Genomic DNA, 26,951 nt, shown 5'->3' with positions numbered 1-26,951 from the left:
TCTAAAATTATCAGGTCAAATGGCGCAATGGCCAGGTAGTAATTCGGAAAGTTACGAACGTCCTCACGTCCTTGTCACGTCACCAGGAAGTCCTGAACGTCCTCGACAAGGAAACCCACCTCTGGCACCCAGTATCGGAGGTCGAATCCAAGTTCGATTATCCTTTGATCCTGCCACCTTACAGTTGCTGGTAACTGTGGTTTGTGCAGCAGGACTTGTATCTAGATCGCCACATCAATCGAGGAATCCGTATTGTAAATTATTTCTACTTCCAGACCGATCGGAAAAGTCCAAGAGACGAACGAGGACTCTAGCAGGTGCACATATACATTATATACTTTTTTGTGGTATTTTCAGAAGTCGAAAATCTTTTGTAAAATTTTCTGTTTAGGGACAAATGATCCGATGTGGAATCAAACGTTCGTTTATTCGGGATTAAGACGGAACGACCTTCGTCAGCGTGCTTTGGAGATAACGGTGTGGGATTACGTTCGTTATGGAGCCAACGATTTCCTCGGAGAGGCCATTATTGAGCTGTGGCCCTTAGAGGAACAACCTTTATGGCGAACGCTTGGACCTCATGAAGAGATTGCTCTTACTCCTAGCGAACATCTTTCTCCCCCGAGTACAGGATCGCGATTTTCCGATTCAGACACCCCATCCGAATGCGAAATTGATGGAAGTAGAGAACGAAGAGGAGCCGACGGAGCCAGTGTAAGCAGTGTAGGGAGTTCCATCAGTCCTCCCAGAGAAACAGAAAGGAGATCCAGGAGAGACCAAGAGCCACTAAATCCCTATAATTACAGGAGGGTATGTTAAATACACGATAGATAATATAATTGATAATGTACCAATAAATGTGTTTTTTCTCATGCAGAATGGAATGTCAGGTCAAAGATCGCATTCTGCAGCCCCTTGTGAGTCCCCTAGTGTTCATCTTTCGCGTTCCCGTTCGAAATCTCCTCGACGATCCGCTACCGATCATCGTTCGTTATCACCACCGGACGTACGAATCCAAGATTATCAGAATTATACGTATCCGATTCCTCGTTTCCAGTCCAGATCGGCGACAGCAACTCCGACGGGTTCACCGAAGAAACGTCAACTTCCGCAAGTGCCGCACGCTTTGGCTCGGGCACTTCAAGAACGCGTTTCTCAAGACTTAGAGGAGCGAGCTTTTCGACAAAGAGGTCGTTATAACACGTATCGAAGTTCGGGAACGGGAGTGTGGGAAAAACGGTACGGTGGGCTTAGTGATAGTGACTTAGCAAACCATTCGCGATTGAGACGATCGTATTCGCCGGAAAGAGATAGGGACACTTTGGGACTCGTTGATTTTGATAGCGACATGGAGTCGGTCGCTTCTGTAACCAGCAGCTCGTTTTCAACACAATCCGAAAGGCCTCGAGGAACAAGAATGATCAGGTTGGTCACTAATTAACATTTGTTTTAATTCATTATATTGAAATTAATTTAATTTTTTTAAATTTATCAAAAGGGGATGGGTAAACAAAGCCCATTTATGGTCCCAAGAAATGTCAATTTTTTTACACTATTTTGATAAAACTGAAATACATTTAATGGTTCTGCGATTGTTTTATGACTAAAATCTGGATAAATAAAAGCGTTCATAATATTAGTCTGACTTACAAATGTTCTACTTTATTATTCAAATACTTAAAGTATTTAAAAACCACATTACTGTTATGAGTTTCCAGTATGAAAAAAAGGGTAAATTGATTAAAGAACTATTACAATATATTTTAGAATTACACTGCAAAGTTCTCAAAGCTCTCAAAAAATCAATCTTAGAACCGTTAAAATTAGATTTCAGTGTGTATGTATGAGACTGCGCATCTCCTTTATTGTATTATTGTAATTTCTCTTTATCTTTGATATGAACACTTGAAAATTCCTTATTTATGCTGTGCTAAATATATCAACGAATATACACAGTATCATTTATATACCAAAAGAGTTCAATAGGTTTGAGGACACTTTTTCATCAGGTCATTCGCCTTATACGTTATATACATACGTATAGCAACTAAAGTTAATTCCTTTTACGAAAGTATTCCCCTATTTTTGGAAAACGTCTGAAGTCAATGACCTTTTCTAACAAGGGCAATTGACAGATGATAAAAAAAGTCGTATTTTTAGCGACCCTACCTTTTCCTGTTTTTAAGGAAGCATCTATATACAGCATATTTATATTTTTCAATTAAATTCGTTTTGTTCGAGAGATACAAATGGAAAAAATTGTCAGTATTTTCTTCGATAGATTTAGAACAAAAATTGATGATTGATATTTAGTGAGATTTGTTTAAAATTATTACATTGGTCTAGGATGAAAGCTGTGGATTCTAATGGACCTTTGACAAAATTCATGAAAACGTTAGGGCCTACACTCAATGCAATTTCCCCATTCAACTCGACCTTTCACCTTGCAAATTTAGGCTCACCACAAAGTTGTTACAACTCAACACCCTGTAGATGCGCATTTCCCAGTCCTTACGTTGCTAATTTGTTCTCTCCAGACATTAACGAATACATGCAAAAATGTTCGGATTACGTGCAAAATTATTGCAAACCGTTCTTTGCGTCGCCATCTTCGCCAATTACTTTCAACTTGGATTGTTCGAAAGAGTCAGTTTTTGGCGATTTCAATAACGGCCAAAGTTATGATGAAACTTCTTTGCCAAACAGTACTGAATGCATCAGCGTCGGTTTAACACCAAACTTTACGGAAAATAATAAAATCGCGACAATATCGCCGAAGAAGAAAAACTTGGACGCTTTACCAAAACTTAGAGAATGTATTCAGGACTCGGGTCGTTTCAAAGGATCAATAATGAAAAAGTCTGGCGATGTGACGGTGTTACAGAAACAGGCAGCGTCTTTGGACTCTGATATATTAAAATCACATTCGGAATTTAGTAAAATTTTACCAACTGTTAGCGAATCCTTTGACACTTCGTACAGAAGACCTTTAATATCCCAATATAAAGCTAGTAAGTGTACTGGTTCGTTTAAAAAATCCGATTTTTGCACATCCCCTGATCCTTTTATTAGTGATGAAACTCCTATTCGTAATCAAGGTTCATTCAAGAGTAAATTAGCTAAAGGCAACTATGACGATTCCCTTGTTAGTAATGAGAATAATAAAAAATATAAGTCCAACAATAATGCTAATCCAAATGCTGCAAATGCTTGTAACATTACTGCTAGTGCTTCTCGTCCCGATAGTACCGAATATTCCGGTGGAAGTGACAGGTATCCTTATTCGGGATACCGAGAAAGAGAGAGGGATCGACCGTACCATAACGTCAATAGGGAACAAGGAATTAGGGAACCTATGGAACAACACTCTAATCAGGAGCATCATCATCATCATCATCATCGAAGTTACGATCATCATCATAGGGAAGGTAGCGTGAAGAGAGGCCAGTTTACAAGAAGTATGTCGAACACAGAAGTACCAGCTGATGAAAAGACAGGTAAGTAACAATCGTTAGATAACAGTCCCGTGATTTTAAGGGGACACGTGATAAGGGATGAAAATGATATTGCTTCAGTTTTGAATAAAAAATTAGAAATTACTTTAATTAATTGTTTTGGAAAGATTTTTTGTCATAATTCTATGATAAAAAAAGATTTTATATTATTTATTAATAGTTAAAAGCTAATTTAGATTTAAATCAATAGAATTTTTTCATTATTATCTGTGGGCTCTTAACTAATACGTCTATCTACCAAATGTTTATTTAAAACTATAGTAATAATATCAAACAAACGCTTACTATGTTATAATGTAATTAGTTTAAAACAACATGAAGAAGATATAAGGTAATTATTTAAATGTAGGGCGAACAGCCGAGTATTATTCTTTTGTCTGTTATCCTGCGGAGGTAATCAGATGCCTTGGCAGAAAAATATAAATTATTTAGCATTAAATCAAAGCCAATTGAACAGGGGGGGGGGGTAAGATAATATAAAGAAATGAATTGTAGGTAAAATAAAAGGAGAGTTTTAATAGTTTGCTACAAGAAAAAATATCTAAATTAAAACATTAATTTCTTGAATTTCTTATGAATTTTTCCTGGTTGCGAAAACAAAAATTGAGTGTATAGCTTTCCATAAGTACACAAAACACAATTGTAATGGAACAGTAACTGAATGAACAGCAAACAACCTAAAATTCTACATAATGTTTAGAAATCTAAATTATGTTTCGACATCCAAGGTGTCATCTTCAGTTAGAGACTGCCTCTGTTTTAAAACATAAATGTTTATGAAACTTATGAAGATGGAGCTAGATTTGAGGAACTTTATGTTTTAATTATGGGAAACTTCGCTGGGTCAACTGTCAAAAATGCGTTTAAAACTGATGAATTTATAACAATTCAAAATTAGATCTGCCCAAAATAGAAAAAATTGGAATTTGGTCTATGAGATGAATAGTGTGGAGATCATTGCGCTAGAGCAGTGGTCCTTAACCTTTTCAGCGTTGTTACCTCCATAGCCGATTAGGGCAAGTGATTCTACCCTCGTATTGAAATTTTCCCAAAGAAAACAGTATTTACATGCATATGAAAATTGGCATTTTATTTCAACTTCTTCACGGTTGTTATTCTTAAGACTTTACATGAATTCTTTACGTATCTCCGTTCTTGCATGAGATATGTGCGTTTCAAAAGTTTGCACGCTATTTTTGCATAAACGCGTTGCTCTAAGAAATATTTTATTATTTTCCCTGACAACAGCGGTGTCGAAAACATAAGAAAGTTCAGAATCCAGGTGTATCAACGCAATACCATACTACTTTATCAGCACGGAATATATGGAATCGTGTTCACATTTTACATGCACATTGAGCTACCCCTCTCCCCCCTGGCGATGCCCTTGGGTAGATTAAAAGAATATTTTTTTTTTACTTTTTAAAGGCTTTATTTCAAAAGATCCAAAATTCTTTTTGGCCTGCCTTTTAACATAATGTTTGAGAGTTCCACTTATTAAGGATTACCAAATATAAAATCAATGTGGCTACAAATATTTTTTTTTAATGATTTCTCATTAGTTCTGCGTAAGCCTTTGAGTGAGAAATTATATATAATTATTATTCGATCGCTATCAGTTATTTTTGCGAATTATTTCGATGAAAAGATTGTTGTTTACAAAAAAGCAGCAGAACAAACATAATTTTAAAAATTGCTTTGGTCTAAGAGAAATGAGATTTTAGAATGGATTTAGAAAGATCCCTTTACAGAGGGGTAGTCAATGCGGAAGTCCAAGAGATTTAAAAATCCTCTTTCCTAAGCGTAATATGGATCTTATTCTTTTTAATACGTATATTCATACAAAGGAATAATTTGACCATGAATGCAATAATTATGAAAGGGGATGTCGATTATCTATGAAGTGGGTGATCCATAGGGTTAATCGGGTACAGATTGTTAAATCAAAAAATAGGAAAATGACACAAAATAATGAGACTTACTGTATTTTTAGTAGTTTTTGTTTTTAAATGAGTGATTTGGGAGTGTCATTTTCCGACCCGTTTACAGATGGTAGTTTGAGTGATACAGCTGTTGGTCAGTTTCATGGTTTAGAAGCGAACCAAAACGAACCGGCTCGGAAAGAAAATCACGGCAGGGAACGTGATAGAGACAGGGCGAATCAATTCATGGGACTAAGCAAGAAAAGCAATTCGACAAGTCAACTTTCTGCCACAGGTAAGAAAGAGAAAGAGATAAGTCCATGTTTCGATTGATGTGTTTTTTTTGGTGTATTTATTAACATAATTATTGTGTGTCAATAAATGAAAAAAAAAAATAAAAAACGAAATAAATATATGAGAAAAGAAACGAGTTAGTTATGTGCTAAATATTCGTAAAAGTCTTAACAATATACGAACAGGAAGGTTCGAGAAAAAAAAATAAAGGAATTTTACTCAGGCTGCGTTAAACAAAATTTCCTAAATGTAAATCAATAAAAAGATACAGTTTAAGTTTCAATTGATTTTGACCATTTTACAATTTCTAATTTTAAACTGGCGAAATCCTGAGATTTTGGGTAACGTACACTGTACTTATTATAACAAAAAGGTTCGTTTCCAAAACGTGTTGCTCACTACCTGTGTCAATTTCCCCATCAATAACGAAATCCACAAAGCCGTCCCTCTGTAATTATTTTACTTAAACTGAACGTTTAGGTCGGAAAAGGCGAATGGGTTTCGGACGTAGGGGAAAGACTTCTTTTACCGTTCATCGTTCTGAGGAAGTTTTACCCGGTGACGTGCGAATATCTAAGCAGGGCTCTTCCGCTTCCAGTGATGGCGAAGGGTCCGTTGACGGAGACAGGTCAGGACCGACTAATAATTTATTTGATTCGATTGGTTTCCTTCCTTTCCTACCTTATTACTGCTCATTATCCCAAAATTTTAAATATGACCCCTAAGGCCCTAACTAAGCAACACGGAGTGGAGTACATAGAGAGAAAAAGTGACCATATTACGTATAACGGTCACAAAATACCTTGATGGTTGATTTAATTTGTGGTACACAGAATACATAGCAGCACATTATGTTTCCGCTTTTCTTCTTCTCTAAATCCCCATATGACTTTCACGATTTTCAAAAATTGTTTATTAAAAATGTTAATGCTGCTAAATGCAAAAAATATTCAATGTTATATAAAGGAGAAAAAGATACAAAATAAAATTACAAAAAGAAATTTATTGTAGTAGTTATGCATTGCGTATGTAGTTGATTGTGATTAGATGGTATTGGTATTAAGTGTGATGATGTAGTTCAGCTATAGCCATCATAGCGTAGGTTAGATAACAATTATGTGCTTGTTATTGCATAAAAATCAGTTTTTGATCAAAGAAAATTCGTTGAAATTCTTGAATCAATTCGGCACTAGCATTAGAATAGAATAGAAGAGCGCTATTAAAATAGTTATTTTTTTGCTTTTTCATAAATAAAAGTCAAAAAATACTGACCAATTTAGTTGTTAAAATGAAACATATTTATACAAGAGAAAATGGTTGGTTGTATATAGGTAGGTACCAATTATAATAAAAGGTAAGTGACGAGTGTTATTAATGCGAGAGTAATATACATAAAAAGGATTTTTGACTAGTTTTAGAGATAAAAAAAAATTATAATAAACGCAGTTTCCGCTATATTAACTATTTTTCGTATAATTATTAGTATATAGAATTTGAGATTTTTGTAAAATAATAACAACGTGTAAATTTTTTTAAATATCAATTAAACTATGCATTTATAATAGATATTAGATACACGTGTGTCACTAAAATTCGAATTGTGAATTGTAAATCTATAGTATCATAGAATGTGTAGAAGCCCGTTAACAGATAAAATTGATTTTCTAATACAAAAAAAATAATAAAAGAAGAATTGAAGCGTTTCTTGAATTGGCAATTATAACAACGTTGCGTTTGACGATAGAACAAAACATTAAAATAAAAATAATGTCGGGAGAGAAACGTTGAATCACTAAACAAATTTTGTGGATTCAGACAGCGGGATTGGTAGAAAAAGATCGTCCACAAGTAGTACCATTCAGCGGTCCCAAGAGGTGGTACCATTTTCGTCAAGAGACTCCAGTCAGCGTGCGTCCAGTTTGAATTCTATTTCCAGTTCTGAGGGTTCTTCGTAAGTAAAAAACCAATCGTCGAATTTCGGTTTACAAATGAAATGATAATATTGCACCCATATACCTACTATACGTGGATGTGATGATTTTCTGTGTTTTCCTTTTTTGTACTTTTATTATTTTCTTATTATCGTTAGTACTGTTGTCTCGTGTATCGTACATATACATAGCTTCTGCCTTCGTAGTCTTGCACAGCATTGCTAATAAATAACCGTTTATTTTGTTTATTTTTGAAGTTTTATTTTTTTTGGGGCGTTGAGCGTAAAATTTTAGTATGCAACGGAAGTTGCGCGCGCACACCGAACGTAAAGCGAGCACGTGGCTAGAGTTCCAACAGGAGATCTGAACTAGTGTCGCCACTGTTGACTGAGTGGGGAAAAAATAAATACGTAGGTATTGTAATTATTAGTTATGTCAAATAAGGGTAGCACACCATTCTATTTTTTTATGTTCTCTACATAAAAGTTTTACATTTTTGGTTCAGTATATGTATGTCGATTCAAGAACGTTTATTATTTAAATTCATTATTCTAAATTACTTCTTTGTTTGTGAATTTTTTTGTCTTGTACACTATGTAAAATCCTATTTCTCTAACCGATCTTTCACGCATCTAGTCGAACATTTACATTGTTGATATTAAATTAGCTAAAATTTTTGATTAATGCCTCAAGTGGAATTATAAAAAATAATGTGTGCTGTAATGTTGTGTGGGTTGTCTTATTAATTTTGAACGGTTCTATTATTGTAAATAAAGCTTCTTGGGAAAATATCTTCTTTGCTTTCTCCAAAGTATTAAATGTACCTAACTACATCTCAATGCACAATCCCAAAATAAATTAGATAGCACTTTTGCTTGTACGCATGTTTTAAGGTACATACAAATCTGTTGTTTTTGTTTCTCAAAACTATTTTATTATTTCATAAAAATGGGAATTATATGAAAGGAAAAAGTAGAAATTTATTGAATTAATTGAGTGACTAATTGATAATTGGAGAATGAAATTAAAACGTAAAAGTACTTTACGTTTTTATTAATGTTCATGTTACGTAAACTCAAAATTGCTTTTCCTTTTCGATAGAAAAAGAAGAATGGATTAATTAGTGTGTTGAAGCATGATAATGATTTATAAGGGGTGGGAAAGTAATAATCTTCAAACAACAATAGCACGGTAAACACCGCCATATACATTGTTATATTATTCACACCAGTAGATATAGTTTTAACAATTTCTATTTCTCTCTATGTACATCTCTGTGTTTTTATATTTGCTCTTCCATGTCTACCTATTTCTCTTAACATTAGGATTGACGAATACCTATTCAATATCAATGTTTATTGGGAACCATACTTATATACCTTTTATTACACAATGTATAACGTAGTATACAGTAGAATATGATGTAGATACCTTTTTTGTTTTTAGTTATGTGTTCCCAACATTCAAAATAAATGTGACAAAAAATTTTCTNTATTTATAAATAAAATAAAAAAGTTCTTAGCCTAAATTACCACTACAATCGATTATTTATCAACGCAAGATAATGCCTTTATTAGAAATGGGCGAAACACGTGCCCACAGTAATCAACTGTAATGGTAATTTGGATCTCTTCTTTTAGTTTATTTATTCATTTACCACAGTCTCCAATTTCTACTTTGAATTTATACGTATATTAACAACGGTTTTCGCAGATGGTCACCGTCTTTAAGATTGGCTGGTGAAAGTGGCCAGTTGGCAGATTTTATAGACGGTTTGGGACCAGGTCAACTAGTGGGACGCCAAGTTCTTGGAGCTCCCGCTTTAGGGGACATTCAACTCTCCCTTTGCTATCAAAAAGGATTTTTAGAAGTTGAAGTTATAAGGGCGAGAGGTCTTCAAGCAAGGCCTGGATCCAAAGTACTGCCAGGTGACTTTCTTTTTCCATACAATTTTCATGTCATGTTATGGTTGTGGAAAGTTTTTCTTTTTGTTTTAGCCCCTTACGTTAAAGTTTATTTAGTTAATGGAAAAAAGTGTATAGCAAAAGCGAAAACGTCAACGGCTAGGAGAACTTTGGATCCACTTTATCAGCAACAACTACATTTTAGGGAACCATTTCAGGGCTGTGTACTTCAGGTAGATACATACGGGAAGTAGTAAGAAATATGGGAAGGTTTATATCTTACATTTTGTCTCCAGGTCACCGTTTGGGGCGATTATGGTCGGATAGAAGGGAAAAAAGTGTTCATGGGTGTAGCCCAAATAATGTTGGACGACTTAAATCTGAGCAATATAGTGATAGGATGGTACAAATTGTTTGGAACTACGTCCCTGGTTAGTGGACCACCTTCCCTTGGCCTATCGCGCCGCAGTTCAATAGCTAGCCTAGATTCTCTCAAATTGTAATCTTCATTTACAACCATTTACCATTTACCAAGTCCTCAACAATTCATTATTAATCAGTCAACCACGACAGAATCGATAATAACTGATCTGTCTGAAATGCAAGATGCTTTCTATATATCTTGTTTTTCTTTCGTTCACTCATTTCTCTTACTTTTTTTTTTGAGTGGTTTACCTATTAAACTTATCAATTATTACTTATTTCATGTTGTAAATATCTATTATATTAATTTAACGTATTATTTATTCCTCATGGCACTGTACTCTGGTACTTTTTATTAGGCCTGTTTAAGTATAATACATACGTAGGTATCTTGCATGGATGCTTCCATATTCCATATCATCTTCATCTACCAAACGCCATGGTCTTTTGCCTTCTAAACGTCAAAAATAAACGACATAGGTACGGACACTTCATATCTTGGATTTTCAAAAAGATCTTTCAAAAAGGCGCTGTAATAAAACCCTTTCCAATTAAAAAACAATTGCTCGGAATCCACACAGATAAATGAATTAAAATGACTAATATGCAGGTTGTAAATAGTACCATTAAGTTCTCCATACTGCATTTTAACGTAGTTTCTAAGTTTACAAAATAATTTTCTTAATGTTTCAAAACATTAAATGCTCAATTTTTATAAAATATGATTTACTGATGAAAGAAAACATAAAGGAAAATAATGGTTAATTGTACTCAACAATATCGTTTCAATTAACGTGATTATTAATGAGTAACCCAGTGCCATGCACAAGATTTATCATTAGAAGGCAAAATAAGACTTGCTTAGTAAGTATTTGTTAAAGGAATTAGGCGATACTTTCGAAAAGTCTTCCAATGAATCCAATAGTTTTTATTTTTTCAGTCTTTTCTTATTGATTTAAAAGTTACTGTGATAAAAGAAATTTCTCATATGAAGAAGAAAGCATTTTTATCCAATATTTGTTCTTTATCTTACTTTTAATAATAAACTATAATAAATTATCATTTTCATGTCTTGATATTTTAGCGGTAATCCTTTACTTTAATATTTATTACTCATAAAATTATTGCACATTTTAATTTATAACGATACTGTTGAGTAAATGCAGTTAAACTTAAATTGGTAACATTTGACCATTATTATCATTTCTTTTTTTTTTACAGAATTCTAAAACAGTTTATAAAATATCTTGAAAATCCGAGTGAAATTTTCATTTTGCATTTACAGGGTAAAATTACGACGTCTTTTACTACAATTTTCATAATTGCATGCAATTTTTTATTTTTAACTTCCTTTCTAGATATAAGTATACCTACATTTGAAATACTCATTACTAGAAGATAAATTTCACGAAGTTGTAAAGAAACTTACAACAAGAATAAGGATAACGAAAGTTTTATTATCCACATCATACTTATACCTAGTACATGTACAAAAATAAGTATTTATTGTATATACATGTTCGCCGTTAATTGGAAAGGTTTTTGAAGTTAATTTTTTGAGTTTAATTTTGTTTTCTGTTTCAGTGAGAAACTTAGCCGGTTACTTCTTTGGAAACGAAGAAGATAATTGTTGTACAGAAAACTTTTTACGAAAGCTACTACTTGTTTAAGGTATACCTAAGACTATATCCCGTTTACTTTAAGACTTAAAAAAAGGTAATTTATCGTTATATATTTGAACAAATAATACCTGCATTTACTATTACGTATTAAAAAAAGAGTTTAGTACTTACAATTAGTACATACCCGTATAGTATTCTATGATTATTATTAACGCGTTATTATCATTATTACCTTTTCATTAATGAACTACGGTAAGTGATAGTACATACAAGTTATTAGAAAATGAAAACAGAAGAAGTTTATAGATTTGACGCACACCATGTATAATCTAAAACAAAAATCATATCGTGATTTGTATAAGAGAAAAAAATCACTTTATCTATATGTATATGTAGGTAAATATATCTAATATATACATATATGTATTATACATATGTATACAGGGTGTCCCAAAGATAAAAAGAAACGATATCTTCGAAATCAGAATTGTCTTTTAAAGCATCTTGGGCGACTCTGTATATTAAAGCTTTATTGGAATTGAAAACCGCTTTTTTACGAAACGATAACTAGTGGATATTACTTAGAATATTGATGAAATGTAGAGATATGATGTGCATAATAGTAATTAAACATTTTATTATTACATTGCATGTGATAATCATTTTTATTAAGTATCCAATGAATACAACGTTTAAAATATCTTAATTTTAATTATATATTCGTACTTTTTAAATAAGTGAAATAAAAATACTAATAAATTTATTAGGTATTATATATAATTTAATAAGTGATTCTACCCTCNGCTTAATTTAGATAAATTTAAACGTATTTATCTGCCGTAGGCTTTTTTACTTTATTATTGGGGTTTTCACCATACAATATAATAAATCAATTTATTTTCTTTTTTCTTAAAATATCGATCTGGAGCACACGCCTCTCTTTTCATTTGAAACAATTATTCTACATTTTCTATGTGAATCTTCAAAATTAGTAATTATCATTACATAAAAGAAATTAAAACGCGTACAAATATAGTGAAAATTCTACTAATTTATGCTGCTTTTTATTATCTTCAGAAGAATCGGAAAGTCATATTATTTCGTACAAGCTGCGCATTATGTAAAAGAAATATGAAATTTTATTGAAAATTTTTATCACACAGAAAAAAAGTATTGGAGATCAAAATTACCAGAAAATTGTAATAAGATAATAAGTTTTTATGTAAGGTTTATTAAATTGCGAATTCCTAAACACACAAGAAAATGTTGAAAAAATATGATGTGCAAATAATATATATTATAATATTTTTACATTTATATAATTATTATTATGTCAATAAACGGTAGTTGTAATAATATCCCTCCAGTTTGTTGTTATTAAAAACTTCTTCAAATCGGAAGTAAATGTATAAGATGATATCTATAATGTTATATTTTTTGGTAAATTTTGTACTATTAGTTAAAGATCAAATGATAAGAATATGTGTATACATATATTGTTAATTTGCAAATTATACTCTGTTGTGTATTCGTGATAAGTGGCTTTTTAATATAGGTTTTTTATGATGATCAAACCTATAGGCAGGCAAACGACAGCTTGAAAATGTATCTACTTCAGTCATTTTTGACGAAACAAAATGTACATATAATTTTCACAAAGAATCCCAGAAATCGATTCAAATACGGTTCAGAAAATCATTTTGTTTTTATTATGAAAAAGTTTAACTATTAAATTGTAGTCGAAATTTTTATGAGGACGTTAAGATTTTATTAAATGTGGGAAATTCACTTTGTACAAGATATGGAAATTATTCATTTAACAACATGAATTCTGAACTGTATTCAGCTTCATATCATGGAATGTCTTGCGACTGATGTATCCATTCTACCCAAAATCCATGGGCATGACAATAAATAAATAATGAAAATCTTTTTACTTTATTATTTTCCCCACACACCACTTTAATTTTTTATACAAAATATATAATTTAATTTTAGATTTTAAAAAGATTCGATTTACAATATGTATATTTTTTTACAATATTGGGCCACTTTTACAGTGTAAATGAATTAAAACCAAGTACCAACTTAGTGTTCCACATTCTTGAATTTTAGTCAGTTCTGCAAGGTGGTAACTGGGTACAGTCGCAAGGTTCTTTACGCTGTTTTAAATTACACAAATCCTTCCTGTCTTTATGGCAAGGATCTTCTTTTTGGTCAGCAAAGCTCACTTGCTTAGCAAGACAAGATTCTCCCGGAAATTCTGGGGGACTTATCTTAAGATAATCTGTAGGTAATTCTTCTGGTACCACTTCCTCGCCTACCGGTGGGGCATCTTTACAAACCACAGATTTTCCGTGTTCACAAATATCATGATGCTTTTCCAAAACGTTGGCGTAATATTTTTGTTTTATTTCTTCTGGAGTGTCGATATGTTTTGGAGTAATTCCAGCTAAAAGAGTCGGATTATCATCAAAAAGAAATCAAGTCTTGATCAACGTAGTTGATTTTTTTCTACCTTTTTCGTATTATACAAATAGTGAATGACATTTTTAATTTGCTGATAAATGTGTATAATTCGTAAATAAAACTGCAAAAAATTGTCAATTAATTTTCCTTTATTATATTAAAGGGCAAGCTTTAATCGTAAGTTATGAACGTACAAGTAAATGGTATTAACTTAATAATGTAATAAAACTAAGTATACGGTACGTATACCGTATAATGTGTTAATTTATCATATAAAAGTTTCCTTACAAAAATTGCTAACACTTAATACAACATAAAATATAAACACTATCACCGAGATTTCTACGACAATGATTTTTACGACAAAATCCACTAAAATAAAATGAATGGAAAATGGTTTTCTCTTTTTTTTTACTCTTTCAAATGAGAGCGTCTTTCTTCCATTAGCGATTGCATTTTCCTATTGAACTTCTTATTTGATATATCGCCATTCTCATCGCTCAATAGTCGTTTACCTATTACTCCTTTGCTGATTGCACTGTTAATTTTTTCAAGATCTTTGGAAGGACTTCGACTAAAGTGATACTCTAAACTATTCCCTAAGTTACCAGACTCATCTGAAGATCCTTCGTATGGTTTGATACAGATGTTATTAGTCACTTGACAACGAGAACTGGTCAGTTTCTGGTTCGATAGAACCGGCAAAGGACTAAGCATGATATCCTGGCTTAAAGTGGAAAACTGAAGCGCAAAACTTCTCATTGCTTTTACATAAACGCTGTTATAAAATAGAATTAAATCACCTAGCTCTGACTGGACTGTGCCGTCTGGAGCCACTTCTCTGCTTATTAAAACATTTCTATAAATATCACTGTCGGCCTGAGGCTGTTTTCGATAACACCTCATTATTTCGGTAAATCCTTTCTCAACATTCTCAGTAACTTTACAAACCACATAAACGGCACACATGAGTAACTGATCAAGATGCCTGTCTTTCATCAAATATGTATGTTCGCGAATCGAATGTTCAAATACTGTCCAAATCATACGGTGGAATTCGATGTCTGTGAATTCTAGCAATTCGCACAAATGTTGAAGTCTTGAACCTGCCAAATTATAAAATTTCCTGAGGATTATCGATAAGCTACCTGTACGTTTGGGTTTTGATGGGGTTCCAGCGGGAAGATCATTTAAGTTATCTGAGTTTTGGTTTGAACTTAAAATGGATTTTGAACTTTGAAGAAGAGATTGTCCTGGCCTGATAGGGTTGCTAGCAAAAAGCTGCTTTTTGACTTGAGATCCTTGAATGGGCGACTGGAATCTGTCTATAGCAGATGCATTAGGAGACTGCATTAGATTTGGGGACATAGGGAAGCGAGTCAGTCCTGTAGATGAGTTTACTGACGATTTTTGATCAGTATAAATAAGATTGCCAGGAAGGGCAGTCTCTTCGAATTTTGGAAAATCATCACCAGATTTCTTAATTGCTTCCCATATTGGACTCTCACTTTTCCAGATGAGTGACTCAATAATTGTTTGTTCCACCATATTAAGGTGCTTCACAGCATCCCTATGAAAATAAAAGAAGGCATTTAAATGGTCTATGTAAAGGGAACAAAACAAAAAATAAAAACCAGAGTCTACATAATCCAAAATAAAGTACAATTTTCTGGTTTAACAAATACATGTACTAAATAGTATTGATTAACTTTACAGTTAGTCTTACCTTGGCATTTGATCTTGAGATCTAACAATCAATTCTATGACTCTCACGAAATCGAACGGCTGAATATCAAGAGCTTGCAAGATCCATGGAAACTTCTTTTGACAATTGTAAGAATAAATAATGATTTCTAGGCTGCAAGCCAATGTACATTCATAAAAAATATCTAGTTCTGCTAGGTGTGATATGTCATTATGAGAATTTCTCTACAATCGATTATTTATCAACGCAAGATAATGCCTTTATTAGAAATGGGCGAAACACGTGCCCACAGTAATCAACTGTAATGGTAATTTGGATCNGCTATGACTCTCACGAAATCGAACGGCTGAATATCAAGAGCTTGCAAGATCCATGGAAACTTCTTTTGACAATTGTAAGAATAAATAATGATTTCTAGGCTGCAAGCCAATGTACATTCATAAAAAATATCTAGTTCTGCTAGGTGTGATATGTCATTATGAGAATTTCTTTCTCTTTGAAAAATACCTTCAATAAATTTATAAAACAACACTATTGCAGTTTTTAATCTTTGACTTGCATAGTCAGATTGAGTATTTGGTAAGCTATTGCTTTCTTTTCTAAACTTCTCACTAATCTTTTCAATAACATTTTGAATTTTTTCCATGGGATCATTAGCACAACTTTTAAAAATTTTAATGAGAGTTTCACTTGGAACAGGAGGTCTACCTTTCAACATTGCTTGAAGCTTAGAAACACTTTGAATTGCTGCAGTTAATGGAGTTACTTCACTTAAATTTCGACCTCCTAGAGACTTCTTTAGTGGTGTGGTTGCAGTAGAATTATTTTCATTTGCTGCTTCCAAAGGGGAATCAGTTGCACTGACAGTACCTAATTCGTTCTCTGACAAAGAAGAACTAACAGCTTGCTCTTTCAGTAATAATCTACGTCTGTAATCTGCTAGGAATATCCTCTCATCAAAGTCTCCTTTATTAAGAAGCAGTGTTTCGTATGCTCTAGTTACATTCTTTAAATTTGCATCAAAGTTTTGAGGATCAAACAAACCAGTAAATGTTTCAGCATTTCCATGTAATATTCCCTTTTCAAACATTTGCCTGATGTGTTTTTTCCAGCTGTACTCTCTATCATATTTTGCCTGAGTTGCAATGCCAGTGTGTTTGTTGCATATGACATCAATTATAGAATGAGCTTCCACTGGAGGAGTATAATTTGGAAGGTTCCAATTGGGGGGAAGACCCACAAAATTGGGATTTAAGAGATCACGCCGGTCTTCTAGAAAAGCATTTGTAAAAGCAAGATCACAACAAGCTAACAACAAGTGGTATGAAATAACCAAGTCTTCACTGTATGTGGGATCTTCCCCTTTTACTGTAGTGAATAAAATCCAACAAAACTCAAACACTTTGGATGAGGTACAGGGTGTGGCCCTTTGTTTTCTATTCCTATGTTTTGTCTGTTCTATATCTGTCGGATTTTTAAATATTTCGTTAAAAATAGGAGCAAACATTTTAAAGATGTTATAAGACACGGCAAAATTGCCTTCTAATCTTTGTATTTTCTGTTTAAATTCGTCAGGCATGTTGGCCATGTCAGCCCATTTTGTTATTTTATTAAAAAACTGTGTCAGGCTCAAATTGCAATACCTTAGTAGGCTAGTAAGACTCACACAATTTCCTTCTACTACGGTACGCCCCACAGTTAATGTCGTAGTTCTACGGCAAGCCACAAAAATAGAACATCCTAACCAATGCAGGGGATCACCTTCTAATGTGTAATTTGAAAGGATAGATTGGAAGCTTTCCCATGCTTGATTAGTAGTGCCCACATCCAGATTGAGCTTGTTACATAATTCTTGATATTTTTTATACAAATGATTATCGTAATCTTCTGATAACACCATTATTTAACTCTTTAAAGTACACACAAACACAAAACAGACGTACACTACCACGACAATCGCGAAATGTCACTTGCTGCATACTTGCAGTACTTGTCTGAAGTTTATTTACAACTATAAATTTCTATGGTTCACTTTTCCACCAAAAACAAGTTGATTAATTTTTTATTTAAATAATCATTGGAATGTAATTTTGAGGAAAGCAGAGAATTACCGATTGTTGTATCAGAAAATAAGTTATTTTATTAATTTCTATGATGAAATCTGTTTTAAACGAGTAGTTAAACTTTTACCTACAGCTTTTGGTGGAATAGAAATTCATTTGGACACCCTTGACTTACCTAAATGAATTTATGAATGAACTGAATGAATTAAATTAAATTAAGGTTATATTACTTTCTGCCGAAATCATTAAACTTTTACATTTTACTCTATAGTTTTATCCATTAAATTAATAAATTTGCGTTATTTAGTATGGGAATAAAAAGAAAATGCAAAAAAGCATTAGAAATCTGCCTAACATTTTTGGCGGTAAATACTTTATCCCGCCTTTTTTCGTTTATGCGCCCTTTTTGTCCTTGACATTATTGACCAACATACGTGAAGTATGCAAGCCAGGGGTGTGTAAAACGAATGAAACGAAAAAGTTAAAAACATGATTAAATAATTATGAGAAACCACATTGTGATTTCTTTTCCTTGCTTTCTGCTTTCTTTTTTTAAATAAGAATATTAACTTATTTTTTAACAATAAGTTGATAAAAATAAACGTAATACGCACTTCATAATATGACAAAAAGATAGTAAATCCACTTACAGAGTTCTCCTTCTTGACATTCCGCACTCTTAACATCTCCAATGATAATTTTATTTGGACATACTAAGTTTATAGGTTTAATTCCATGTGGTGGTACTTTGTACGTGTGAATAAGCGACTGTTCGTATTCACGTAACAGTTTTTGTTTCATCTTTTCATCATATTCATTATCAAAGCCACCACCAATATTCATAGCTTCGTGACATTTTTCCAATTCGGTTTTCTTTTTTTCTACCAATTGTCCTACAATTGAAAGCATAATAAATGAAAATGTCTAGTCTTGCACGACATTAAAGACTCCTTATACCTATAGCATCTCTCTGCGCTTTCTTTTCTGCTTCTTTGTTAGCTTCAACCAGGTTGTCAATATCTTCCTGGAGGTATCCCTTTTTAAACATGTGATTACGTAAATTTTCAATAACTGCAGGAGGAAATTTGTCCGGATTGTCCAACATGTACCTGTATACTGCAAGATCCGCGTCAGTTATAATAAAAACGGTGCCAAAGACATAGATCCTGGCACCAATGTATAAATCTGCTGGATTATAATAACAAGGATTCAGGGGGTCTGATCCGGGTTTTATCAAATATGTGCTACTTAAGTATTTTCCTCCTGTAATTCCAGAATTTCTTATTGGTGGTTCATAAATTTTGCAATTCCCTTCTGCTAAAGAATAATTTAGGAGGAATTTTCTGATCTTGTCTTCAGGATGAACGGCGTCCATTATCATCTCGTATCTAAGATACTTGTTGGCATTCAATAGTTGCCTTATTACATCCTTCTTTGGAGGTTGAGGAAGGAATGTTAACGTGTTCTGAAGGGAATCCTCCAAACCTCCGAAACCGTCATGAGGTGGCATTGGCTTTTCCGGTGGTTCTTTTGGTTTCTCTTTCCATTCAATGGGCGGTTTCTGATCTATACAGAGGACCTTTTTGTAATAGTTTCGCGTGAATTTATCACAGTTGATTAGAAGAAATTTGCGGCCTAATATAAAAATAGTCTCGCCAACCAGTAAGTCTTTCGGTTGATAGAATTCGGTGACTTCTGCGTCTGACAGTTCCATGTAAGCTGACGGATAATCAACTGGACGATCCGTCCATATCTAAATACATGTATCAACAGGAAATAGGAACTAAATTTATTATTTCAAATTAATTACCTTTGGCAACTTTGTCTTTTTGAGCAACATAGGGAAGGGGTCTCTTCCATTATTCCTTTCATGCATTTCTTTTACAGAAATCGTGTCATCTGCCAAAAAGTATAAAACTTTGTAATAACGAAGTTCTCCATACTCGGAATCCCGATCGTCCCATAAAGCATCGAAACTGAAATAAATAACTTTTATGGATTTCAGTTTTATTAAGCAGTTTTAGAGAATCATAACGTACTTTAACACTTTTCCATCGTATTCTAAAAATCGACGAAGTTTGTCGTCAGCAGGAGGTGTTTTTCCTACAGATGCCATACTTTCCATTTTCCTTTGCATCGTGTATGGGTCCTGAGGAATTTGTTCTGGATCTTTAAGAATTACTCCCTGACTTCTCATGTACTCCTTTAAATTTGCAAGATATTTTTGGTAATAATCAAGTTAAACTGAAGTACAATATAATATCTTACTTTTGTAAAAACATCACAATCGACAATATGATAAACGATTCCGTATATGCATATGTCCTTGCCTAAATTTAAATCCTTCCAATGCCAATAGTCACCTAGATCCGTCTTTGGGATCCTGTTTCGTCGCACCAATCGTCCTTGTTCTAAACCGCTATTCTAAAATAAAAAAGACTCTTCAACTATAAAAGATTCTCAATAGGAAAGAAAAGACTGCAGCAATTTTCTCATTAGGCGAGAAAAGTGAAAGTAATATTAAAAAAATTGGTCTGAGCACATTTTGGTCGGTGCTAATACGACTAACTTCCCATTAGATAATACAGTTATTGTAAAGTACATTCGTTTCTAAAGTTTGAAAAAAACGCGGCACAATAATAAATAACAAACAATGTTTGAGAGTTCGTCATTTTATAAACCCATAAGAAACAGTATTTCGTCTGAGAAAACCGAATTGATAGAGTACTTGCATCAGTCAATTGGTAAATACTATTTTTTATTGTTTATCGATTGTTTATAACAATTCATTTTGTTATAAACAAATTTTTATTATAATATGTTATTATAATATGTTATTCCCTGTCTTGAATAATGATATTTCGTTATTATTGATTCCGTAACTTCATTGTTGTGATTAGATTAGAACGTATTTTAATTAAATTGTTTGTAATTAATTCGTTTTTTTTTTTATAAAAAAAAAACGGCTTGACCGATTTCGTTCAAATTTCTTTCAGATCTTCATTATGATAATATCTTTCGAAAAAATTTTGGTTGAGGGCGATATCTCAATCCGTTCTTGAGATATCGAAAACGAAAAAAATGCTGACATACGAACGTACGTACATACGTACGTACGTACGTACGTACGTACGTACGTACATACACACATCATCAAAAAAATTGGCTAGCATGCTACTAATATGTTAAAACGTGGAAATATAATGAAAATTCCGATTTCACTTTTCGACCCAATTACAATAACTTCCTAATGGGAAGTTAAAAAAAACACCCTTAGGCTTTTATTTCCTATAAGATGAAAACGTACTAACCGGTATTTTTGGCTCCATTACTGTAATCGTGTCATCTTCCAAAAAATAAATTAAGTTAACCTGACGTACTCTGTAATATTCATTGGGTGAATCAAAGACAGATTGTTTAAAGAATGCGGTAAAGTTAAGGCATTTTTGATCATAAAGCACAAAATGGGGGGTAAATTGGGGTAAAGCCCTGGATCTTGTTCGGCCGTATGTGAGGGAAGGATCATATCGAACAGGATCCCCTTTTTCTATATACGCTACTGAATTTACTTCTAATTGTCTTCCACCAATGCCAGTATATTCTGCCTTAGGAAGTTTATATCCATTCCTTATTTCAAAAGTAGAGGCTCTATTAAATTTGGAGAGCTAAAGAATTCATTGTAAAAGAAAACATGTCTAACAATACAGAATTGTTAAACTTACAGTAGGATCTGAAAATGTTAACCCTGGCAACTTTGGTAAACCAGCCATATTACTGCTTTTATATAAAAATAAATTCCAGAATTGCCTTAGCCGTTTTTATATGACGCGCTACAATAAAATGCCGAATACTATACCAACATAGGTAAACACTGACAAAATATATTTCAAAATATTTCGCTTCTATAGCAACGGCTGTTAATTTATTCTTCGAATCAAATATATAATGTATTTATGAAATTTCGAGTTTTAGACTTTCACTGTTTCTTTATTCTCATTTTTAGATTTTTTTCTAATTGGCGCGAATATATTTGAATTTTTAAAAATTGACCCAGCATTCCTTGGGCTGAATGATGAAAGGAGAGTTTGCAAGAAAAATGTGCTTGTGTATTGAGGGCTGCAGTAATTTTCATTTACACGGTATGCAGTTGTTTATGGTTTATGATTTTGGGATTTGATGAGACTTGGTTTTAAGCTTATGCTTCAATCTATGGTTTTATGCAGCTTTATACTATGGTTTTCTATCTATTATTTTTATAAAAAAAATGTTGAAAACTGTGAAAACCTTTTCTATGATGAAAAATGGAGGAAAACTTGAACTTGAAAACTGATAATGATCAAAAGTGGCCGAATGACGTGTTACGGTTGTAGCATGGTTGTAGCATTTGCCGGCTATTTATTAGTTGAGATACATAATAAATTTCAATAATAGATCTTATAGTGTATATATTCGATTAAGAGTTGAAACTTTTTATTATAATTCTTTTCTTAGAAAGTTTACTGTGTTTCGTAATGTGGAATTCCTGTAAGATATTATAACCTCAAAATATCTTTTACATAGATAATTATTTAAAAGTACTGTAAACGTGGAAGTTTTATCAAGAGCCTTGTTAAAAATGTCTGCATCCGTGAAAAAGCAGCAACTTTCTTTTCAAATACCCTCTGCGGTTAAAGTTAAAAATGTAGAAAAGCAAGAAACTCTTTTGACTTTATCAATTCTAACATTGGCAGCAATTTTGTGTAAGTGGTGTTATATTTCTTTCAAAAATTCATTAATTAGGTATGTATTTTAGCATTTGCTACACGTCTTTTCTCCGTGTTAAGATTTGAAAGCGTTATTCACGAATTTGATCCTTATTTTAATTATCGAACCACGAAGTACTTAGTTGAAAATGGTTTTTACTCTTTTCACAACTGGTTTGATGATAGGGCATGGTACCCTTTAGGACGTATTATAGGAGGTGATAACATATTTTCTGTAGTTTCTTTATCAAGTTAACTTAAATAATATTTTAGGTACAATTTATCCAGGTCTTATGGTAACATCGTCTGTGATATACCACCTCTGTTGGTTACTGAATATTACTATTGATATCCGAAATGTTTGCGTATTTTTGGCACCTTTGTTTTCTTCATTCACCACAATTATCACATATCTATTAACTAAAGAACTATATACACCAGGTGCAGGCCTCGTTGCTGCTGCTATGGTGGCCATTGTACCTGGATATATAAGTAGATCAGTTGCAGGAAGTTATGACAATGAAGGTATTGCCATTTTCTGCATGCTACTGACCTATTTTATGTGGATTAAGGCTGTTAAAACTGGGACAATATTTTGGGGGACTTTGGCAGCGTTAGCTTACTTTTACATGGTATTTGTTGCGGTTCATACACATAAGATAACATGTACAAATTTTTATTTTTAAGGTTTCCTCATGGGGTGGTTATGTGTTCCTTATCAACTTAATACCTTTGCATGTGCTTGTTTTAATGATAACTGGTCGGTTTTCTCATCGGATTTACATTGCATATAGCACTTTGTATTGTGTGGGAACAATACTATCTATGCAAATTTCTTTTGTTGGCTTCCAACCCGTTCAAAGTTCCGAGCACATGCTGGTATTGTTAAAAAAAAATCATTTTTTTAATTTCATTGCAAATTATAATTTTTCTAGGCTTTGGGGGTTTTCGGCCTGTGTCAAATTCATGCATTTGTGGATTATTTACGTAGTAAATTGACTCAGGACGAGTTTAACACATTATTTACGGCTCTCGCTTACTCTTTTGGTATTGCATTGGCCATATTCTTGGGTTTATTGACGTTTTCTGGAAAAATTTCGCCATGGACGGGACGATTTTATTCTCTATTGGATCCTTCGTATGCTAAAAATCATATTCCAATCATTGCAAGTGTCTCTGAACATCAGCCTACATCTTGGAGTTCGTTCTACTTTGATTTACAGATTTTGGTCTCCCTGTTTCCTGCAGGGCTGTACTTCTGTTTTGCTAACTTAACAGACGCGAATATATTTTTGATTTTGTACGGAATTACCAGCATCTATTTTGCGGTAAATCTTATATAATCGTTATATCAGAAGGTAATTTTATTGATTTTCCATTAATTCTTTTATGCAGGGGGTGATGGTTCGTCTAATGCTGGTCCTTGCACCGGTGATGTGCATGTTGGGTGGCATAGCGATTTCACATTTGCTCTCTAAATTTATGAAGAATGTGGATAATTCGAAACCTGCGGAGCAAGGCAAGAAAAAAGCGAAATTGGAATCGAATCATGTGTTAAAGTCGGAAATTGCCACCTTCTTCGTGGGGTTGGTAGCCGTATTGCTAATTTCTTATACTTTCCATTGTACCTGGGTTACTTCGGAAGCATACAGCTCCCCTAGTATCGTTTTGAGCGCTCGTTCTCACGATGGAGGTATATTGTTTCTCAATTACGTCATATTTCGAATGATTGTGATTGTTTTTGTTTAGGTAGAATAATATTTGATGATTTTCGTGAAGCTTATAACTGGTTAAAGATGAACACTCCAGAAGATGCGAGGATCATGTCTTGGTGGGATTATGGCTATCAGATCACTGCTATGGCGAATAGAACAATTTTAGTTGATAATAATACTTGGAATAACACTCATATTAGTAGGGTTGGACAGGCGATGGCCAGTACCGAAGAAAAAGCATATGAAATTATGAGAGAACTTGATGTTGATTATGTTTTGGTAATTTTTGGGGGTTTGACCGGTTATTCCTCTGATGATATTAACAAGTTCTTGTGGATGGTGAGAATAGGTAAAGTTTATTTATTCTACCAAAACTATTTCGTTTTATTGAGATCTGATGTAGGTAGTTCTAATTCTTGGTATTTTTTATTTGTTTATTTCAGTATTAAACTAATTGAAATGTCCTTTTATGTATTTAATGTGTATAAAAGAAAAAAATTGGTAGTGATGCTCAGCAAAATGTCTTCATCCTTCTTATACAAGTTAATAAATTAAAGGATTAGTACTTTGGTGAATAAAACTGTAGATAACTTAATTGGTGGAAAAAAAAATCACATTAACAAATAATGTCGAATAGATACATTATAATTTGTACATGAAAATAGAAAAAATATTTATCATGCAACTAATTCTAGTTGATTAAAATATGCTTCCATATTTTTGCAGGTGGTAGTACAGATAGGGGTGCTCATATCAAAGAATGGGATTATTATTCGTCAACTGGAGAATTTAGAATCGATAAAGAAGGTTCTCCAACCCTTTTGAATTGTTTAATGTATAAAATGTGTTATTATCGTTTTGGAAATGTCTACAGTGAAGGCGAGTTATCATTTGACTGTTTTAATAGTTGTGTATTTTAATAAAACTTTTTAAATTTAGGAGGGAAACCACCCGGTTATGATAGGGTCAGAGGAGCTGAAATAGGAAACAAAGATTTTGAATTGGACGTGTTGGAGGAGGCCTACACAACAGAACATTGGCTTGTGCGAATATATAAAGTGAAAGACCTACCAAACAGAGGGATGTAATTTTTCTTGTGTTACTTTTAGTGGTCATTCATTTAAATCCGTCTTTTTTGTACACAATTTAATTAATAAAAAATAAATAAATATAGGGACGTTTTTATTTTAGTTTTAATATATATGATAAAGTAATTTACAACAAAATTTCTTAAAATATGTAGTGGATATAAAATGAGTGTAGGGTAATACCACCTGTGGTGAAAATTCGAGCAATAGTCAGTATGTTCAATGTTCTTTTAATCAAACCAAAATCAATTTTACAATGTTCTATTGTATGTTTTTAGTGTTCCGTAGCTTTATAATTTCGTTTTGTGGGAACTATCATTAGAACAGGGGTTTCATTTTTATTCTTTTGAAGTTTCCTTTTTATATAATTAAATTAAAGATTGAAAGTGAAATGTAAAAAAACTCAGGCAAGTAGTGGACAAAAACTGCAATAGATGTAGGAACCCTATTAATACAAGTCTAATACACTTTTGAATTTTTTGTTGACTTTGAAATTGTGTGTAATCGGGACACTCTGTAACTGAAAATACGTTCGTACGTCATCGTGCCTTCTCCGATATGTGTCGAACGACACCAGTGTATCACAAAGCCATTGATATTTAAATTTACACAGATCGCAGGCTTGTTTGATTCATCTTCTTTGAATGAGTAGGATATAAGCGGGGCCTTTAGAATAAAATTCATCGTAAGCTTTTGTTACTATCATATTATTCATAACAACACAGCGGTTTCTTGGCGACCGGCGTCGTAGTCGCGTCAATACTTTTTCGCGTTCTCATCCGCATGTATTTTACTTATTGTTAGTCGAATTTTTAACAATTAACATTACCTACATACACATAAGAATCAACTGGAATTGCATATTGTTTTATACAATATTATTATTAGTGTCCATAGTGTGTTGATTATTGCTGTTGGAAATTCTTTTTTATACTTAATTAGAGATTGAAAATTGAAATAGGTAAGTGATGTTTACGACCTCGTTCGCTTTTGTCTCATTTATGCCTTTTCAATCGTATACTGGAGGTGCCCTTGGCTAATATTAGTAATTTTGTAAAGCTTATGTAATGCCAAATGATTTTTAAATTTGAAATTCCTGCGAACTGTTCTTACAGAGATTTTTTTATTAATTTTAAAATAACTGGTTTTTATATTCTTATTAAGGTAAGTTTTTCAAGTTCATAAATCTAGTTGATGTAAATAAAAATTTTTTTAAAAGTTATCGTTAGACGATTTTTATAATTGCCAATAATTAAATACCGTACAATACAGCTATAAATAGTAGTATTACTAAATTCTAAAGACAACAGCACATACTTTTTAAGTGGTGGTTATAATTTGTTTTTTAATTATTTTTATGAAGATACTAGTTTGATAATGAAGAGCAAAGGCTAATTTAAGTTAATGCATTACACTAAAACTTAAGAAGTATAATCAGACATCCAAAGCTGTATACATTTGTAAAAAAAAATCTCATATTTGTATCCTACTCGGGTTGCATTACATTTGTTTTTTTTTTTTCTTATCAGAAGTAATAAAATTTTTCATGCATGTGGCG

General features: G+C 32.8%; 5 protein-coding genes across 17 annotated transcripts in view; 3 read left to right on the top strand and 2 right to left on the bottom strand.

Moving 5' to 3' along the window:
- The window catches only part of LOC108735773 (regulating synaptic membrane exocytosis protein 2), a 39,277-nt gene extending 26,949 nt beyond the window's left edge, over positions 1–12,328 (top strand). For 3 of the 8 annotated variants that reach the window (XM_018467919.2, XM_018467913.2, XM_018467917.2), the window contains 10 exons: positions 15–317; positions 392–810; positions 878–1,425; positions 3,229–3,497; positions 5,565–5,732; positions 6,212–6,359; positions 9,376–9,590; positions 9,660–9,799; positions 9,863–10,065; positions 11,574–12,327. In XM_018467919.2, coding sequence (XP_018323421.1) covers positions 15–317; positions 392–810; positions 878–1,425; positions 3,229–3,497; positions 5,565–5,732; positions 6,212–6,359; positions 9,376–9,590; positions 9,660–9,799; positions 9,863–10,065; positions 11,574–11,616 — 2,456 coding nt within the window. In that variant the 3' untranslated portion in view covers positions 11,617–12,327. Of the gene's footprint in view, positions 1–14; positions 318–391; positions 811–877; positions 1,426–3,228; positions 3,498–5,564; positions 5,733–6,211; positions 6,360–7,546; positions 7,683–9,375; positions 9,591–9,659; positions 9,800–9,862; positions 10,470–11,573 lie in introns of all 8 variants that reach the window. The other 5 variants (XR_001937629.1, XR_001937628.2, XM_018467916.2 and 2 more) reach the window with 5 other exon arrangements.
- A 1,293-nt stretch (positions 12,329–13,621) lies between these two features.
- Positions 13,622–21,723, bottom strand: LOC108735783 (EF-hand domain-containing protein 1-like). The gene is made up of 8 exons (XM_018467939.1): positions 21,571–21,723; positions 21,160–21,513; positions 20,117–20,272; positions 19,888–20,051; positions 19,659–19,824; positions 18,806–19,601; positions 18,499–18,741; positions 13,622–14,063 (listed from the first exon to the last, which is right to left on the bottom strand). Exons 1-8 carry the CDS (start codon positions 21,616–21,618, stop codon positions 13,723–13,725), a joined length of 2,268 nt encoding a protein of 755 aa, XP_018323441.1. The 5' UTR covers positions 21,619–21,723; the 3' UTR covers positions 13,622–13,722.
- Positions 14,212–17,763, bottom strand: LOC108735782 (retinoblastoma-like protein 1). Of its 2 annotated transcripts, none has more exons than XM_018467937.1 (3): positions 16,236–17,763; positions 15,807–15,969; positions 14,212–15,650 (listed from the first exon to the last, which is right to left on the bottom strand). In XM_018467937.1, exons 1-3 carry the CDS (start codon positions 17,683–17,685, stop codon positions 14,492–14,494), a joined length of 2,772 nt encoding a protein of 923 aa, XP_018323439.1. In that variant the 5' UTR covers positions 17,686–17,763; the 3' UTR covers positions 14,212–14,491. The 2 variants fall into 2 exon arrangements, with proteins under 2 accessions (XP_018323439.1, XP_018323440.1); XM_018467938.1 differs by having other exon boundaries at positions 15,807–15,991; positions 16,258–17,763.
- A 455-nt stretch (positions 21,724–22,178) lies between the features above and the next one.
- On the top strand, positions 22,179–25,476 carry LOC108735784 (dolichyl-diphosphooligosaccharide--protein glycosyltransferase subunit STT3A). Its single transcript, XM_018467940.2, has 9 exons — positions 22,179–22,587; positions 22,641–22,808; positions 22,864–23,222; positions 23,278–23,469; positions 23,526–23,918; positions 23,986–24,283; positions 24,340–24,654; positions 25,032–25,184; positions 25,245–25,476. Exons 1-9 carry the CDS (start codon positions 22,464–22,466, stop codon positions 25,391–25,393), a joined length of 2,151 nt encoding a protein of 716 aa, XP_018323442.1. The 5' UTR covers positions 22,179–22,463; the 3' UTR covers positions 25,394–25,476.
- Positions 25,477–26,007: 531 nt separating this feature from the next.
- Positions 26,008–26,951, top strand: part of LOC108735766 (probable multidrug resistance-associated protein lethal(2)03659) — a 28,350-nt gene continuing 27,406 nt past the window's right edge. For 4 of the 5 annotated variants that reach the window (XM_025978923.1, XM_025978918.1, XM_025978921.1 and 1 more), the window contains exon 1: positions 26,012–26,354. The gene's annotated coding sequence lies outside the window, so the exon portion shown is untranslated. Of the gene's footprint in view, positions 26,355–26,951 lie in introns of all 5 variants that reach the window. The other variant, XM_025978919.1, reaches the window with a different exon arrangement.

The sequence above is a fragment of the Agrilus planipennis genome, unplaced genomic scaffold (assembly GCF_000699045.2).
Source record: "Agrilus planipennis isolate EAB-ADULT unplaced genomic scaffold, Apla_2.0 scaffold138, whole genome shotgun sequence".
Taxonomy (NCBI): domain Eukaryota; kingdom Metazoa; phylum Arthropoda; class Insecta; order Coleoptera; family Buprestidae; genus Agrilus; species Agrilus planipennis.
This window is presented reverse-complemented; position numbering and strand designations above follow the sequence as displayed.

What these genes read in the sequence shown, in the direction of transcription:
- LOC108735782 (XM_018467937.1), bottom strand. Translation starts at nt 17,685, where the DNA reads ATGGTGTTATCAGAAGATTACGATAATCATTTGTATAAAAAATATCAA. An exon ending in ATCACACCTAGCAGAACTAG is followed by an intron (nt 15,970 to 16,235) that starts ATATTTTTTATG and finishes TAGCAGAACTAG; the next exon opens with ATATTTTTTATGAATGTACA. An exon ending in TCTCAAGATCAAATGCCAAG is followed by an intron (nt 15,651 to 15,806) that starts GTAAGACTAACT and finishes TTATTTTCATAG; the next exon opens with GGATGCTGTGAAGCACCTTA.
- LOC108735783 (XM_018467939.1), bottom strand. Translation starts at nt 21,618, where the DNA reads ATGGCTGGTTTACCAAAGTTGCCAGGGTTAACATTTTCAGATCCTACT. An exon ending in TAACATTTTCAGATCCTACT is followed by an intron (nt 21,514 to 21,570) that starts GTAAGTTTAACA and finishes TGAATTCTTTAG; the next exon opens with CTCTCCAAATTTAATAGAGC. An exon ending in ATTGTGATGTTTTTACAAAA is followed by an intron (nt 20,052 to 20,116) that starts GTAAGATATTAT and finishes GCAAATTTAAAG; the next exon opens with GAGTACATGAGAAGTCAGGG.
- LOC108735784 (XM_018467940.2), top strand. Translation starts at nt 22,464, where the DNA reads ATGTCTGCATCCGTGAAAAAGCAGCAACTTTCTTTTCAAATACCCTCT. An exon ending in TTTAGGACGTATTATAGGAG is followed by an intron (nt 22,809 to 22,863) that starts GTGATAACATAT and finishes ATAATATTTTAG; the next exon opens with GTACAATTTATCCAGGTCTT. An exon ending in TTACCAGCATCTATTTTGCG is followed by an intron (nt 23,919 to 23,985) that starts GTAAATCTTATA and finishes TCTTTTATGCAG; the next exon opens with GGGGTGATGGTTCGTCTAAT.